General features: G+C 38.9%; 1 protein-coding gene across 1 annotated transcript; it reads right to left on the minus strand.

Moving 5' to 3' along the window:
• Nucleotides 1-7,457: 7,457 nt before the first annotated feature.
• LOC139138833 (uncharacterized) lies at nucleotides 7,458-8,525 on the minus strand. Its single transcript, XM_070707381.1, has 2 exons — nucleotides 7,988-8,525; nucleotides 7,458-7,790 (listed from the first exon to the last, which is right to left on the minus strand). Exons 1-2 carry the CDS (start codon nucleotides 8,289-8,291, stop codon nucleotides 7,711-7,713), a joined length of 384 nt encoding a protein of 127 aa, XP_070563482.1. The 5' UTR covers nucleotides 8,292-8,525; the 3' UTR covers nucleotides 7,458-7,710.
• Nucleotides 8,526-17,887: the final 9,362 nt, after the last annotated feature.

Here is a 17,887-nt window from a genome sequence, read left to right on the forward strand (position 1 = left end):
ACCCTTAATTAATTTCACACTACTAAATGCTTTATACTATACAGTTAGATATCAGTCGGATCAGTATCTGCAGCAGATTTCATCACATTTGGTGAAGTTATATCGGAGTTATATGACTAATTACAAACCTTCATAAAATATGCAAATGAGATATTTATTAACTTGACACTGCCTAATGTTTCTAAGTATAATTAGATATATATCAGATCAATATTTGTTGCAAGTATCATCAAGTTTGGTGCAGGAATTTCAGAGTTATCTCACTAATAACAAAAGTTCATTAAATATGCAAATGAGAAGATAATTGACATGACACTCACAGTATCATCATAATGTTCTTAGATTGTCATCTGTGAAAAGTTTCATGAAATTTTGTGCAGTATTTCTTGATATATGTCTACACTGTCATTACCGTCTCCATAGGGAAACCATTGTACGGAAAAAGACGATATTGCATAACTTCATTAATAGGCAAGCCACACTAACCAAAATCTAATCAGTTCTTGCAAGTAGCATATGGTACCTGTGTACCAAATCTGACTTGAATCGGCACAGGCGTTTTTGAGTTATTGTGTAAACAGACAGACAGACAGACAGACAGACAGACAGACAGACACACGGACAGACAGACAGACAGACATCGCTATGACATTAGCCCACGTGTTTACACACGTGAGCTAAAAATGGGGGGGGGGGGTACCATGCAAATTTTGGTTCTGGAGAAACAAATTACCCAATATATACCGATATTTGAAGATGTGGGCGCCTTCCCTGTGTTATCTCCACGAGGGAAAATAAAATTCCCGAATCTCATAAAATTAAGCCGGTGAAAACATTCACTCCATACGCTGCAAAATGAGCCCCACAAGTTGTGGGCCGAAAGAATATCGTAAATGTTTGAGAGTCCGATATCTGTCCCCGAGGTGCATATTACCTTAACGACAGAAGATGTAAAGAAGTTGTCGGTATCCACTCTTACGTGTATTTTAACGAGCAAGCGGCTGCTTTATCATCATATTCATTTGTGGTTGATCAAGTATTTCCCTTTTCTTGAAATAAAAAAAACACGCTAAAATAGCGACTTTACGTTTCAGACATCATACTAATAATCTCAAACCCATTTTCCGTCACAATTCTACAGATCACAGAATTATTGTTTATTCAATCGTGATCCCCGAGCAATTTTCTGTTCGGAAGGCATGAAGGTGAAAACAAAAGTTTCTACATCTTCCGGTATGACGGCGCTAACAGTTTCTGCACCTTCAGTATCGTTTTGATGTATCGGTAACCACACTTGAGCTTGCAATGTGACCCATCAGCTGATGTAAGGCGTACATCTCAAGAACTAGTCACTCTATTTGAACTATTCTGAGATGAATTCAAGAGCCGCAAAGTATTTTTCAGCCCGTGAAAGGGTACTCGTTGGACAGTGAGAAAGCTACATCTTTATGGACCCGCACAAGCGTAGTGCTGTTGGCATATGGGGAAATACAGTTTTGCAGTCTTTTTTCCCATCAGCAGTGACATGTACCAAATACTTGTGCTTGACGTTTTCACAACGGAGCAGTACTACCAGGGACAAAGTTGAAGGAAAATGAATATCATTTTACGTGTAAAGACTTTGATAAAAGATTTATCTATCAGTGACAATATGATACCCCTCTCTCTTGCATCCAAGATAATGCGTAAAACACGGGCAAAAGGTGCATTAGAATACTTATATTACAGGAATTCGAACGTTGAGTAAAGGCATATCAATGTGAAAGATCAGAAGCAGCGAAGTCAGTTGAATGTGAAGTATAATATGATTACTCCTTGTAGCCATGTACCAAACGTCATCTTTTATCCACTATGTAAATTATTTTGGTTCGAGGACTTCAATTGTTGGAATGTAAAAAAAAAAAAAAAAAAAAAAATTTGCTAGGGTGTCAGTTAATCTACAGAACCATTCAACAAACTGTCAAATTATGTTGAAAAGATGTTCTCGACTACTAATACGGTGTTCATTCATTGGCGTTGAGAACAGGTCAGTGAAATACGATTAATCGGCCCATGTTGATTCGCACTCATGGTGCGATCTCTCTCTCTCTCTCTCTCTCTCTCTCTCTCTCTCTCTCTCTCTCTCTCTCTCTCTCTCTCTCTCTCTCTCTCTCTCTCTCTCTCTCTCTCTCTCTCTCTCTCTCTCTCTCTCTCTCTTTCTGCCACACGCACAAATAAAAAGGATTTAATTCAGGATGATAAAATAATATATCAATTCTTGTATTGTACTATTTTATTATAACATACTAAAGACACTCAGAGTGACCTCCAGGATGCCAACGATATTGTAAAGTGAAGCATACCATTATCCTGGATAATCTTAAATTTGCCTGTATATTGTTCATTCACTGAATAAAATGCAGATTACTGACAACAGTGGAATGTATTACTGAAACCAAAAAAGTTCTATGTCAACGTAGCTATGAATGAATAACAATGACGAACATTAGCTTTTGTTTCATAGAAATCACGTGGACGTATCTCAGTCGTGATGTTACTGCACACAGAAAAACAAGGTGTATCTCATATCACCAATATTTACCAAAAATTTTCAGTCATAAAATAAGAAACTTTGGCGTTCATATTGCACATTAAACAAATATCCGTTCATCCAGAAAGACAAGCTGCACTTCCTTTAAATCACACAAAGTTGAAAATGTTGATTCAATCCTATCTAAATCTACCGGGCTTCTATTTCACGCACTCCATAAAGGGTATGACAAAACAATTTAAATTTCATGGTACATTATTGTAATTCAACAATCACAATGTCCAGAAAGTATACGTTCTGTTGCGGATGAGAAATCCCCGCAGAAGCAGGGTGGGCCTTCGTTGATTTCACTATTCTGGAGTAATACAGCACTTTCGAGAATTTTTAGTTGTATCATTGAACGATTGACCCCGTGACCTTCCATGTAAAACCAAAACGGAGCACGGAAGTCTATTCCTGATGTAATATCAGACCTCAGACCGCTCAGATCATGATTTTTGACACCGAAGATTCTACGCCAAGGACGCCCTCAAGCGGCCGGTATCTTTATGAATCGCGACGGTGTAGATGCAAGCGCAAATGCCACTTACATCTACACGCTTGATCAAGACGAGTACATCTTCAGTTTTGTTTGTGCAAAATAGGTCTGTCTTGGCACAATCCTTCAAGCCTGTGTATGTATTTTTCAGTTTAGTATGTAATGGTTGCTTGTTATTTTCAAATGATATAGATCTCGTAAATGAAATTTTCATAATTTTAAAGTGCTATGGCATGTAAAGGGACTACATCGTTGGTTTTTTTCTATGAGATGCAGTTCCTTCTTAGCACCAACCAAGAACTCGGATAATGTTGATCGCCATGATATCAGTGTCAGATCGTGTGCGGAGGTTTTCCCTTTCTGACGACAGACGCCATCGGATAAGTCCGGCAGTAACAGTTGCGAAGGAAGAGGGTACGTATGCTGTTGTCACGCGGAGAAAATCACCATTTTACATTGGCTGTTTAAGTCCGCGAAATCTTAATAAGGCGGCAACGTCCTTCCAATTAAAAACACGTTGAATAGGAGTGAGGTACTCTCTCGCTTTGCTTTCTTGTACCTATAGAACCTTTTACTACTGATCGAATTCGGCCGGAAAAGTCGATGATGAGCTTTTCATAAGTGATATGCCCACAAAATGCGAGTGTTTTCGATTAAGACCGTATCGTGTGCCGAGGTTTACATCACGAACTGATCTATTCTAATGAAAGATCTCCCCCTAGCAATTTAAAAACAATTCCAATGTGATTACTTTGTACACCTATTTTGCTAAAGCATTCGATAGTATTACTCATCAATTACTACTTTATAAGTTGACATCTTTTGGTGTTCAGTGCACTTTTTTAAATGGTTCAATTCCTACCTTCATAATTGGCTAAAGAGAGTTAAGAATGCCTTTTCTGAGTGGACACCTGTTGTTTCGGACGTTCCTCGGGGATCTCCGTCCGCCCTTTTCTTTTCATATGTGTGATAATCTCGTGTAAGACTCGTTGGTTTTCGCAAATTACATCACTGTTATCCTATTTTTGACCCGGAAAATCACTCTCTCATGCTGCAATCTGATATCAATAGATTCGTCGGCTGATCCGACACTTGGTTAATGAGTTGTAAACACCATTTACCAACTGGGTCGACATACGTCTTCCGAGGAAAGGAATACGCCGGAAATTTCATAACCAAGATTGGGTGCCATAAATATTATTCAAAGGACAGCAATTTTTCTTTTTAATTTTCAGTTGCAAATACAAAAAAGGAATATATTGAATCATGTCACAATCGTAACAGTCAGCATTCCTCAAACACTCCACATCGTGCAGTCGATTTTTAAAAACAAAAGCAACATTTTACCACGCTGCTGCCATTGGTGGCGCGCGATAGATTGAACGTTTATCGTCTATATTGATTGCATGCTATTGTCGGCCAGGTGGCATAAAATTGACCGATATTAATCCGTTCACTCGTAAGTTACAGGGATAAAAGCGCGGATATTGGTTTTTCTTTCGAGGCCAGAGTGTTTTGTCAAATCGTCAAGAGCAAGGCAAGCTTTAGTGTAGTTTCTCAGCGAAATGGAAGTGTCGGTCTACCTAAATAGGAAACATCCGGATATTGAACAGCTTTCCAAACAGACGTGAAGACAACAAACGTAAGATATTTACATAGACAAGGACGTTACGTAAAACGATTCGTCTAATGCTCTGAGGTGATCAGTTACTCACTTTATTATTATTCATGACGTAGGTTAGTGGCACGATAAGCAATAGGTACAATGCGCCCACCTTCCTCACTCATCTGTTACATTTGGTTTTGAAATCCATTATCATCATCATCATCATCATCATCATCATCATCATCATCATCATCATCATCAGCACTCCGAAATGACTATCCTCCTCCTTATCATCATCATCATAATCATCATCATCATCTTCATCATCATCACCACCACCACCACTACTTCAGGTGGTGGTAGTGGCGGCGGCGACGACGATGACGACGACGATGACGATGACGACGACGATGATGATGATGATGATGATGAAGATGTTGATCAATATCGTCGTTGTCGTCGTCGTAGCTATCATCATCATTATCATCATCATCATCATCATCATCATCATCATCATCATCAATATCTTCATCTTCGTCGTCGATGTCTCATCTCTTCACTTTTAGATATATATTATTTCTACATCCTCTCCACCGTCGTTACAAGAAAACAGCGACCACATAAAGATTTCAAGGAACCCAAATAAAATCCACAACGCGTACGTTCACCCCGAGCCCGAGCTATAGTACAATGTCTTGTCGCGTCACTTTGACCCCGTAGGTCATCTAGGAGGAGAGACATCAATGATTGATGTTTTTTCTGAATACGATAACACTGAAGTCAAGTGCAGTCAAGTCGAGTTTGGTAATATGATATGTATTCAAGTAAGTAATATCAGAGGTTTTGATTACGGTAGGCTCGGGACAGTGTGTGCAACCTGGACAGGACTCGCTGACTGAGTCCTGACTGAATAGGGTTTCGTGTTCTATTGCAGAAAATAACATCGAAACGCCAAGGTTGAACTTGTCAACGCAGCCTTTGTGTGTTTAGTGTCAAATGTTATTGTTGACAAGTGAATTTTAGTTTGGACTAGAATTCAATTGTAAACAAAATTATTGCAAAGGGTAACAGAAGAATGAGAAAACGTTCCAAAATAATTTTTATCGAAAATTAAAGCTTCTTTCCCTTTAATAATTGTTATTCCCCGAGGATTTATTTCGATTCATTTTCGGACAACTCTGTTTTTTACTGTTTTAATCTCTTGTGTACTCATTATAAGCTTACATATGTACTCGATAATACGTTTTCTGTTCTTTGCGTGTTGTTTTGACACCTGCATTTCCCGTGTATTTGTAATAAACTAACTTTCAAATATTTTTCTTTATTCAATAAATCATCCAACTGACTGGCAAACGTCCAATTACAAGACAAGGTATCCACTGCCCATTACCAAATGAGGCAATGAGTAAAGTGAACAATACCACGCTGGAATCTTCTTCCATCCATTATTTTATCTTATGGCATTTCAAAATAGGGTGAAAAAGAAAATCAGAAGGAGTCTATTATCATTAGCACAATTTTCCAAAATTGTTTGTGATTAGAACTCAAATATTAAGCCTTTATTATTGTTATTTTTAGTATTGTTGATAAAATTGCAGGTCATTCAATGAAGGTACACGCACTTTAAACCAATCCAAAGTTCTTTAAGGTAGTATGCACCTCGAAAGAGAACTTTCGCTCAAATTTTCTCAAAGGATACTTAAACCATTCTCTTACCATATCAAGAATAAAAATCACTGGTCGCCGTACAAAGCTTAGTACAAGAGAAACAAATAACTCAACGGTTACCGGTATTTGAAACTAAAAATATCCGCCATACCGTGTTAACGCTGCGGCGAAAATATACTTTTCAAAAAAAACCACGACTTTAAAACTTTTCTTACTCCAAGAGCTTTAATATACAAGACTACAAGTTGTAGTCTTGGATCAGAAAAGAATTGTAAACGTTTGAGAGTCCAAATATCTGTCCCTCAGACGCATTCTACCTTAATTCAGTCATCACAAAAAGACCCCTGTATTCGAGAATGAGAGCTTGCATATTATGAGGTTCCAACATGGCGTAAACAAAGATGTGCTGGTTGAAGACAAGTACATCTACGCAGTGACGCGTGATAGATCAAGGGTCATGACCTACATTCTTACTCGTTGACGCTGAATCGTGGACAAGTATCTGTCCATTGTTATCAAGACTGCAGAGGTAGGCAAAAGAATGTCTGTTGTCAAACGACGTCAGATATCATCGTCAAAATATTTGCTGAGCTCGAACGTTTGGAAACATCAGGGCGTTAATTCGTTGTAAGGGGAGAACCATTTGATTTCTGGGGGGGATGGAGGATCTGGGGAAAAAAAAATTTGTCGGCAGGTGAACGACAGAAAAAAAAAATTTGATCCAACAATGGCTTGAGAAAAAAAAAATTGTTCCAACAGACAGGAGAGAAAAAAAAATTTGTCGCCATGTGCTAAAATCACCAAAGTTTGGGACTGATTTTCAAAAAACGCTGGAGGGCGGCCGCCTACGGCGGCACTAATATTTTCAATATTTTAGAGTGAATCCTGATGTAAAAAATCTGGCATATAAATAAACTTCAATACTACACAATGTTCAAAGTTTCATCGTGATGACAGTGTTTTAAATATGTTGCAATAAAGCATTGACACAGTCAGTATTAAAAGGGGAACCATTCGACTTGCTGTGATCTGTATCTACTGAAAATTTAAAACAAACGACACGATTCAATGAACTACTTTTAAAAGCAATATATTATTCTCAAATATATGTCTTTCCTTGCAATGAAAATACAATAACAAATAATGAAATACAAACACAACTTTTGTAAAACATGACTTCTTTCCTGAGAAGTTGACAGTACTGATTTTATATAAAACACAGCTATAGTACTGACTTTCACAACTGTATGATCACTACACTTCTATACTAGTCACTATCAGCCTGGTTTAACCAGACGGCTGATCTGTTCAGTGGATGGAACAGATCAGCCGTCTGGTTTAACCAGGCTACTATTACTCTACTGGAGACTATGGCAGTGGCTTCATGGATGACAGTAGGCAGATCCCATATCTTTTTGGTTCGGTACATGCAGGTACCTGCTGAGCACCTGTAAGAAAGGAAAATTGAAAGAAAGGAAAATTGTTATTTTTATAAAAATTGTCTGCAGTAGTTTTGTGTTTGATTAAAAGGTTTCTCACTTTGGAAAGGGACAAAAGCGTTAATATTGGTGATTTTTATATGCATTTTTATATTACTCCAACATAAACAAAGTCATCACTCAAAATAATCTGCTGATATGACTACCTTTGTCTCCCCTTTCTTGTCTGTTGAATAAAGTGACAATGTCAGTTGAGTGGATGTCCTTTGCCATCTCTCTTCGGCACTTTGCCTTGACATGTGGATTGGTATTGAGTGATGCTGATATCGCAGCTCTTTTCTTCTTCTTTCTTTTTTCGTTAGCAGCTCTCCTGTTATTGGCTGCTGCCTGCTGGCTAGCTCCGTACAGTTCTTTGTATTTCTCATGCACAGCTGATATGGTGGCCATTTTCTCATTTACCATTTGCACAACTGCCTTGACCTTGGCTTGAAGAGAGTGGTAGAAAACCATACTTTCTTGGTATGACGCAGATTTCTTGTTGAGTTTTTCCACGTCTGCTACACAGCTTGAGTACAGCTGGTCAAGTTTGTCAGTCTGGTTTTTTACTAGTTATTTGTTGTACATAAAATTTTAATAGCAGAACCATGAACACAACAAGTTATTAAAACATCCGGTTGTGAACCAATAACGTGTATGTATAGCATATTGTATTAAAAATTGGCAAGCGAGAAGAAAAAATTTGCTTTGCCACTGCATACAGAAAAAATAATTTGATGCAGGACTGACAATAGAAAAAAAAATTTGCTGTCACAGTCATGGGGAAAAAAAATTTGTTGCCCCACCCATTTCCTCCATCCCCCCCCCAGAAATCAAATGGTTCACCCCTAATCTGAGAGATATCCTATTTGCGCGTCGCGCTCGTCTGCCATCTTGTTTGTGTCCGTGCTTGAGAATACACACAGTACAGCAAAACTGCAGAAGTAAAATGTGACAGCGTAAATGCCAGCCCTTAAGCTTACAGGTTAAGTCTTCCACTGTACCAGGATTTTGCTGACCAATAGCGCTCACTCTTATTGTTTTTAGAATCACAACTTCCATGACCGTGCCTTTGTTCATTCATTCCACACGAGGAAATCGAACGAAACCGCGATAGGGTACTATTTTTATGAACCATGCAAGTCCCATACATACGGTCATCCTAGATCCAATCCTCTGACCTGACATTATGTGAGGAACCTTGAAAATCGACAAGGTGGAGGCCTTGTCATTACTTTGTATAAGTTTCTCTTAAATAAAAAGACAATTCACGGTGTACCTGAAAAAAATCACCGATGATTCGGTTCTCGAATTTTACAATTTGATGGTGAGTTCACAGTCGCTTGTGGTTCATTACACGGCAAAGAATCATTTTCACCCTTTTTCTAGGTTACGAGACCGTGTACCGAATCACAAGCGACTGTGACTGAGTCCAATCTTGGGGAATATTCCGTATTTTCTAATGCGTTCTACGTAGGCTTATATTTTTGTAAAGCGAATCAGGCCAATTCACCTTCTATTGTCAGCGTACAATACTGGAATCCTAAAAGGACGCTAGCTGCAAATTTTTATAATAATTTCATTGCTTGCATTTGAGCGAACAAGTACTTATTTCTAATTGTTCTTCATGCATATTTTGAAATAAGGAGTTATTGGTCATCACAACCACTGTGTAATATCTGCAATGTTATTTTGACAAATAAATTTTACTCCGGATTAAAATTCATATGTCAACAATGATATTGGAAACTCAGACATGCAGGGTCTGGCTGTGTTTACGAGCTGACCACGGGGTATTTTTGAATAATTTTTGGAGTGGAGCGAGGAACTATATTTTCACAAACGGAACAAAATAGTAGGGAATGCATCAGTCACGACTAATCCAAAGTTTAACAGCGATCGTGAAAGCATGGCTGCCATGACTGGGTTGTCGGACGCTACTCTTTGCCGCACGTCAAATTAGCTTAGCAACGACGGAACTTGGTAAAAGGACGCGTAGCAACGGCCTAAATAAAATTGGCCCATGTCCGTCGGCACTGTAAATGGGGATTTAAACCGATAACAAAGAACATCATGAAAACAAGACGGGTGCGTAATTGCAACTACTGCACCACAATAAAATGTTGGCACTCACTAAAAACACGTGCACGCAGCGAGCGCGAAGCCATACGATACAACGACTTACTGCATCTCCACATCAGATTTTAAAGGGAGGCGGTCGTCGGTACTGCGCATGTGCGACTTTCTTGTTTACAAACAATGCATTTCATGCATGATATCTAGATGCATCACTTCAACATAGCTGCAAAATATATTTTGCGATATTCATTGTTAACAAACATGTTTCCAACTTTCCTCAATCGCAAATGTACCCTCGATACAGCATATAGACATCGGTCGTAGGGATCCCTGGCACCTTTGAGCAGAGTTCGCCCGACGACCGCCTCCCTTTAATCAGATTGTAGACGCACATGCCCATCTGTCCCCCCCACCCTAAACTGCAATACTCAGCATATCTCCTCTCCATATTCACAGACGCTCAATGTTTGCATGGCATCGTACATCTTTTCATTCGTTCTTTCACCCACTCTCTCATTCATTCATTCCGGCATACGTTGCATGCATGCATGCATGCATGCATGCAAGTTCACAGACCCCGATTCGCTGACCCGCCACTACCTCCCATTCCATATAATGTTCCGATAAACTTTTGCCCAGAAACACAGGACGCCATCGATTTTTTTCACCAGGGGCAAACACTCAATAGTTGCCACGTTCTGTTCTCCGCCTAATGAGGTATCTACTTCAACCACTGATGCGCTTGTTTATTTTATAAGTAATGTATTTATGCAGACCCTTAACATCGTAGATCGAGCTTTAAATTATTACAAAAACATTTCCACGGGAGCTTTGGAATTGAAATTTCTGACGTTTAAATGTCATGTGTTTATCAAACACGCTAACAGTGTAAATTTCAACTGCACTTTCACATTCAAAGAGCACGCGAAATGTGTTTATTCTTTTTCGCGTGTTCTGAAGAGCGCCGTAATTAAGACACTCTGTCTGAAGCACTGTTGACACACACAGACATACGTTTCTCAGCAACACCTCGTTTGGGAGTAGTTATTGGGGGGGGGGGCCTACTGTCTAATTTTGAAATTGAACGACGATTTTGTTCATCTAAGTGCTCTTGAAACAGATAACGGATGTTAAAAGAGGGACATCCTCATCAACTGTGTTCTTGAACATTGGAATTTAGTGAGGCCAGTTTTTGAATATATATATAATATATATATATATATATATATATATATATATATATATATATATATATATATGTGTGGTGTATATATAATATATATATATATATTTATATGTGTGTGTGTATGTATGTGTGTAGGTATACAGAGAGAGAGAGAGAGAGAGAGAGAGAGAGAGAGAGAGAGAGAGAGAGAGAGAGAGAGAGAGAGAGAGAGAGAGAGAGAGAGAGAGAGACTGGTATAGGACTGTTAATTTCAGAAAGCAAAGTTTTGATCTGACTGCTTAAGTGGCAAAACGTGTATTGTTGACATTTATACTTGAAGTTAAACATGTACACGCTCAGTTGTTTGAATTTAAACTGGAAGACGTTTCTTGTGCGGAAACACTTTTGCTTACCACTGAGGAACAAACACTCGGTGGTAGCTTTGCATCAACATCTCTATGATTTAATACCTGGCGTTAGTGAAAGCTAATGAGAGAATGAGAGAATGAGAGAGAGAGAGAGAGAGAGAGAGAGAGAGAGAGAGAGAGAGAGAGAGAGAGAGAGAGAGAGAGAGAATACCAAATAGCGCTCCCATTGGGGGCGCAGCCTTAAAGCCCCAATAGCTACAGATTTGTAATAAACCGATCTCAAAGTATCCCCAGTTTTCCGAGAGTTTTCTTTGAATAAGACCCATAAAAGACTGAAAAAGTGTATAACACTGTCATAAGTGTCGAAAGTGGCATGTAAAGTCAAACGGTTTAACATCATTTTAGATTTCCCGCCACTTTTAACTATTAATCATGTGACAGATAAAATAAAGATTACAACAACAAAATGTTGGCCAGCGTTGTGTTGTGCATTCAAGTAAATGACATCATGCTTGTTTCTTGTATGGTCACAATGTGTATTTGCAGGAAATACTGCGTTTTTTGTACTTTACCGTGGGGCGCCATTTTACAATTGCAGCACCCGTTTATTATTTAACGTGTTAAAACGTGTAGGCATGGTCCAAATCAGCGAGCAGTGATACTTCAATACATGTCCGTTAGTTAGCACATTTACACCAACCAACTTGGTTTGAAAAAAGAATCTTGAAAATAATGCATAAAGTTCGCCGCTATTGGGGCTTTAATGAGATGCAGACATGACACGGGAACCTTAACTTACTTATTGTGCAATTTTACTTAAAATTGTATGGAATAACAACAAACAACCCTACATGACAGTTACACTACTACTACATATTTATATAAACCAAGCTTCCACGACGATATTTCAAAAGTAACTATACAAATGATACGGTGGAAGCTTCCAGTTTCAAAATGCACCATGCTTGTACGAGAAGGCAGCAGAGAGTTAAAACTTTCCCTTGTGTGGAATGACATGGGTATGGTTATGATAACAATGGTTTCAAGCTATCCGAATTCACGCTTGCCTCCTCACCGAAAACACGACGCTTTCTTCCCGGCTGAACGGTCAGATGACTGCTGTTTTCCCTCTCGCCTTCATATCATGTGTCTGTGATGATATTATTTCTGCAGGAACATTATTGTCTTACTTACACTGTTCTGCAATGAGGGGGTCTTGCAAAAGTCAGTTTGCTTTGATGTTAACATAGTGCACGCCTCCAAACCTAAAGATTTAAATCTTTGCAGCAACTTTCAATTTTGCTGAAACTTTTCTTTAAGAAACTTCAAACCGCTGTCTTTCAAAATCAAGTCTAGAATAAACATCAGCAGTCACCGTACAACTTTTAGTTCTTTATATTAGAAAAAATGAATTTATTTGACAAGAGTAAAAATGTGTTCACACAGACAGCATGTAAAGCATTCAAATTTTGTGAAACATTTAGAGTTGAAAATGAACCTGTCCACAAGACGCACTCTACCTTAATATTAAACGAGGTATTCCTGGATGTCTTTGTTTACAGGTAGTATGCGCCTCGAAAGTGAAAGACTTAAACTTTTGCTCAAACTTTCCATAAGGAATATTTTAGCCATTCTCTTTCAAAATCAAGAATAAAAATTGGGGGTCACTCTGCAAATTTTGGAACTAGAGAAACAAATAACCCATACAAGACTTACCGATATTTAAAAATCAAAATGGCCGCCATCCCTGTGTTAACTCTTTTGAGAAAAATAAAATTTTTGGATTTTGAAAAACTAAGCCGATGGAAAGTTTTCTTACACCAAAGCTTTAAAATGAACCCCAACAAGTGATGATATCAGAAAAGAATTGTAAAAGTTTGACAGTCCGAATATCTGTCCCCGAGGCGCGTTCTACCTAAGGAACCTCAATGGCATTAAGGTAGTACACGCCTCGAAAGTGAAAGACTTAAACTTTTGCTCCAACTTTCATCAATGTAACTTTCAATCTCGCTTCTTCTGCCTATCGTCTCACCAAATCAAGAATAAAAGTCAATGGTTACCGTGCAAAGTTTGGTCCTGGAGAAATTACCTAACATTTAATCGATATTTGAAATTCAAAATTTTTCAAAGAGTCGCCATCTCTGCCTTAACTGTATGTAAATTTCTTTAAAACTAAGACATCAAAATTTTGTCTTACTCCAAGAGCTTTCAAATGAGCCCTCGCAAGCAGTAAACTAAAAATGTAGTGGAAAAAAATAGAGTCCATATATCTGTCTCCGAGGCGCATTCCACTTTAATTAGCGGAGAAGGCCGGTCAGCTTATTTTGTTGTGGCCGGGAACTTCAAAAAGGGCCATATACTCTATTCAAATCGCTGTACGTGCACCTCGATGGCATAGGTTTATGTGATGTCCCACGCACGAAAGCCTAAAACTAGTATCACTTGACGATAATTTCGATGTCTAAGTTTGTTTATCCAATAACAGTATCTCATTCCACTCCACGAAGCATGTATAAACACCCTTGTATTTGACTTGTCAACACAACCTGTGTATTGTGATATGTAGTGTAATTTTTGACAGCTGCATTCATATCCGGAGAGAGAAATTTAATTTCGAACGATAAAAATCTGGCACATGTAACAGTCTGTTGACTAAGCCGAGCAATAGACATTCCAACATACTTCTACTTGAAAGAGTGAGGAAATTTTGTTTACACACGGAAGAAAAATACCCAGTCTGCAATAGGATAACTGCGAGAGTTAGAGGGGCTTTAGGTACAACAAAATAAACTTCTCAAATTGAATGAATGAATGAATGAATGTATGAATGAATTAAAACAATGAACAAGCACAAAGACATGGCGAGACGAGCGTCTCATTCAGGTAAGAAATGAATTATAGATAATTGTTCGGTACTTTCGCATGTATGACTTTGTTGAAAAAAACGGAATGAGCTAGACAAGCCAAAAATCTGAATTGTCTACTCGACATGCTTACGAACATGTGGTGTAGAATTTGCAGGCCAATAACCCAAGGAGATACCTATCTGCTGCCTCCAACCATGGAAGTATACCTCCATGCTCCAACCAAACCAACCTTCTCCAAAACACTTATAATCGCAAGCGACACCAAAAGGTATGAACATTTAAGATGCTTACAAAAGAATCGATCAGTCACTATTCAAGCAAAGCACCCAAAGAACAAGAGTTCTGGCTTAACAATCAATTCTAGCGGAAACGCACGACTAGATTACAAGTCATCCTTCAATCAACATCACAACTTAACTCGAACAGAAAAAAAATCCCTCAATCTGGAGAAACTTGATTGATGATGGATTCTAGACATTTCAGGGTAGAACGATAGGAGTGACGTCATGACTCCTTACATCGAACTGATTTCTTCGTAATCGGCGCGACAAGCGAAGCAGACTATGGGAATAAAAGCCAAAACACTGGCATCAAAATAACGAAATACCAATCGATGCCACCACAATCTTTGTACGGTTTACAATAGTATTAACAATGTTTTCAACCACTCCCGTTAATCCGAGCCTGAAAATTTCAAACAAAATAATAACACCTTGGCCTTCGGAAGCTGAGCCTAATCTGGGGGTACATTTCTACTCGGATTCTAAACTTCTGATAGAGACGTTATAAAGTCCACAGTACGGTCAAGTTGTTGCACAGTCTAGTAGGTAGTCAGACCTCGACCTTCCATCATAAATTTCCAGAGGGTGTATGGCACGGAAGCTATCCATACAAACGGAAAGTGAAGGGGTGTGTATTGATTGCCCTGGGAGCAGCGACAGTAAACCATGTGAACCCCAATAAATTGCCAGGGACTGTAAACATGTTTTTGTGTGTCAGTCAGTCTGTCTGTGTGTGTGAACTATGTACATGGTTTTTGTGTGTAAGTCTGTCTATATTTAAATCTGTTTCACCACTTGCACGTTATTTCTCCCTATAGAGAGAGGGCTAAAATGGCATTTGAGTGTTGTCTTCCCACGCACTGGACAACTAACCCATTTTCTATACTTTTTTAAGAGTCACTCCAAGGAGTTGCGTTCCTTTGAAAGTATTGAACATGTTTTTTTTCACAGCAGCAACAACGACGACAAAGAATAATGGGCACGAACAATATATAGCAATTGGCGCTTTCGGCGCAGTCCAGAGTCGCCTTTGCTTGGGCGTTTGAGAGTGTGTTTTAGAATCGAGGTTTATTGGAGCCTCTAAGAACCAGAGAATGTTTGTCGTGTCCAATACTTTTGTACAGGTCAAGAGGCCCACGTCTTAATGCACTGATTTCTTGCCGGCATTTCCGTCGTCTGCTGTTACCAAGACTCAAGATTCCGATTACAGTGTTCACCCTGATGTCTGGCCTGAACGGAACCAGGCCTGGAGCAGACCGTTACTGACATGTTTGTATTATTATCTCGCCCGAATGTAAAAAGGGGTCCTGACCTAAATCCGTTATTATCAACGCTGAGAACACTGAACACTGCCCTGTGAGCAAAGAGGGCGTGGTTTAAAATCTTGGTATTACAATCAGACGAGTCAAAAGTGCCCTGCAGTCAAACTTGAAGATAAAGAAAAGAAGTTAAAGGGAATATCGCAAACATCGTTAGGTACAGCAATGTTTGACTCCGATTCGGATAAATTTCCCGGGGATACACATAATAACAGCGATTCGTACAGTTATGTGTGCATTCGATACGTGATGTGACTCGACCGAAACCAACTATCAAAGCTGTAAGATACATCACTGTAACTTTTTGATGCATTCTCAAATATTTTGGTTGTGTTTGTAAAATGCAAGTTTCTTGTTCTATATTCCCTCAATCGTGAGGAAACGTCCAATGCCAAGTTCGTCGACACAACGTGTTTGTGTTCATTGTCCAAAGTTGTTGTTGACAGTGTCAGTTCAGTCTTGACTATAGTCTTCGTCAACAACAACATCGCGTATTGTAGACAGTCTATTGTGTTGGCAAGGCTTATACTCTGTACTCCAAGGTCAGTATATAATACTTGTTTTCGAAAGCAAGCATAACGAAAATATTATCATCGCATTTCGAAACTGTCAGAGGTTTATTCTGAATCGAGAGTTTAGTGTCAGTAGCATTAACTTTTTTGTTATTTTTCACTTCTTTTGTTCTGTTTCAATCACAAGTTCTTGTTCTTCTTCCCAAAGGATGTTGGAAAACGTACTATTTAAGCTTGTCAACAAATCATCTATAGGTCTATAGAATGCACTGTTATTATTGACGTTTAAATTCCAGCCCCAGCCAGAATTTACTCGTCAACGATAATAATGTACTTCACTCATGTACGGGCGAGTTGACAAGCTGAATACTACGTGTGTCAACATACTTTGGGGAGTTGCACAAGAAAATATAGTCGACATTAAAAAACAAAACCAGTGGGAAAAATCATCAAAAGTTACTCTCTATTCAGAATAAATCTCCGACAGGTTCGAAATGCGTTGATAATATTAATTTCATCATGATGGTTAGAGAAAAGAAGTTTATATCGTACTTGAAATACACAATGATAGCCTTGCCAACACAATACATCCAGTACAATATGTTATGTTATTGTTCGTGAATGAACTACATTTACAGCGCAGACTAAACTCAAGTCGTCAATAAAACGTTGGGTAAATCACACACAAAGCCTGTGTCAACAAACTTCACTATGGGCGTTCCGACGTGATTTTTGGAGTTGAACAGTAAACTACATTTTACAAAAAGAGCTAAAAAATACTTGAAAAGGCATCAAAACACAGGCTTTCATCTTGAGTCAGCAGTGTTTGTTTCGCCACGTTTCGAGTTCATGTTCAGATTTGTATATCGCTCGGGTTGCATGTCATTGCTATCGGCAAGTACATGTAAATATTGGTCGACTCCGCTACACGACATACCTGTACCAATACATTCAATGTGCACATTTCAAAGGGACTTTATGCGAGATACATACATTGAAATAGAACCAGAGCTGAAGGAGAGGGGACCTTGTGGGGACAAGCAGCTAGCCGAGTCGCAGACGAGGTCAGAACCTTGCAATCCGATATGCAGGCATGGAAATAATACGAACCACTTCTGACCAGGAACGGCGTTCGATTACACGAGTGAAACTGCTAACGGTCGTAAGTCGATCCACCAAGATATACACGGAACCGTCAAAAACGTCGGCGCCGTTTCCGTTGCTTTGTGCACGAGGCTGTTCACACCTCGTGTACGTCCGCTACAGGTAGATATATTTATTTTCGTAAAAGGACTGGTATGACGTCAGTGTGCGATATAACACCGTTTTTTAAATAAAAGTACTGTAATTGTTGAAATATCCTGGAAGTGGTCCTGACAACAACCTCCAGGCATATTTAGGGCAGGATGTGAAACTCACACTAGGAACACTGAAATATTTCGCTCTTTTATGTTAACCTTACACTGAGCGCACAGTTAT

This window comes from Ptychodera flava, chromosome 8, assembly GCF_041260155.1.
Source record: "Ptychodera flava strain L36383 chromosome 8, AS_Pfla_20210202, whole genome shotgun sequence".
In the NCBI taxonomy this organism is placed as follows: domain Eukaryota; kingdom Metazoa; phylum Hemichordata; class Enteropneusta; family Ptychoderidae; genus Ptychodera; species Ptychodera flava.

Coding starts and splice junctions, on each gene's coding strand:
- LOC139138833 (XM_070707381.1), bottom strand. CDS start 8,291: ATGGTTTTCTACCACTCTCTTCAAGCCAAGGTCAAGGCAGTTGTGCAA. Junction 7,791..7,987: donor ACAAGAAAGGGGAGACAAAG/GTAGTCATATCA, acceptor CCTTTCTTACAG/GTGCTCAGCAGGTACCTGCA.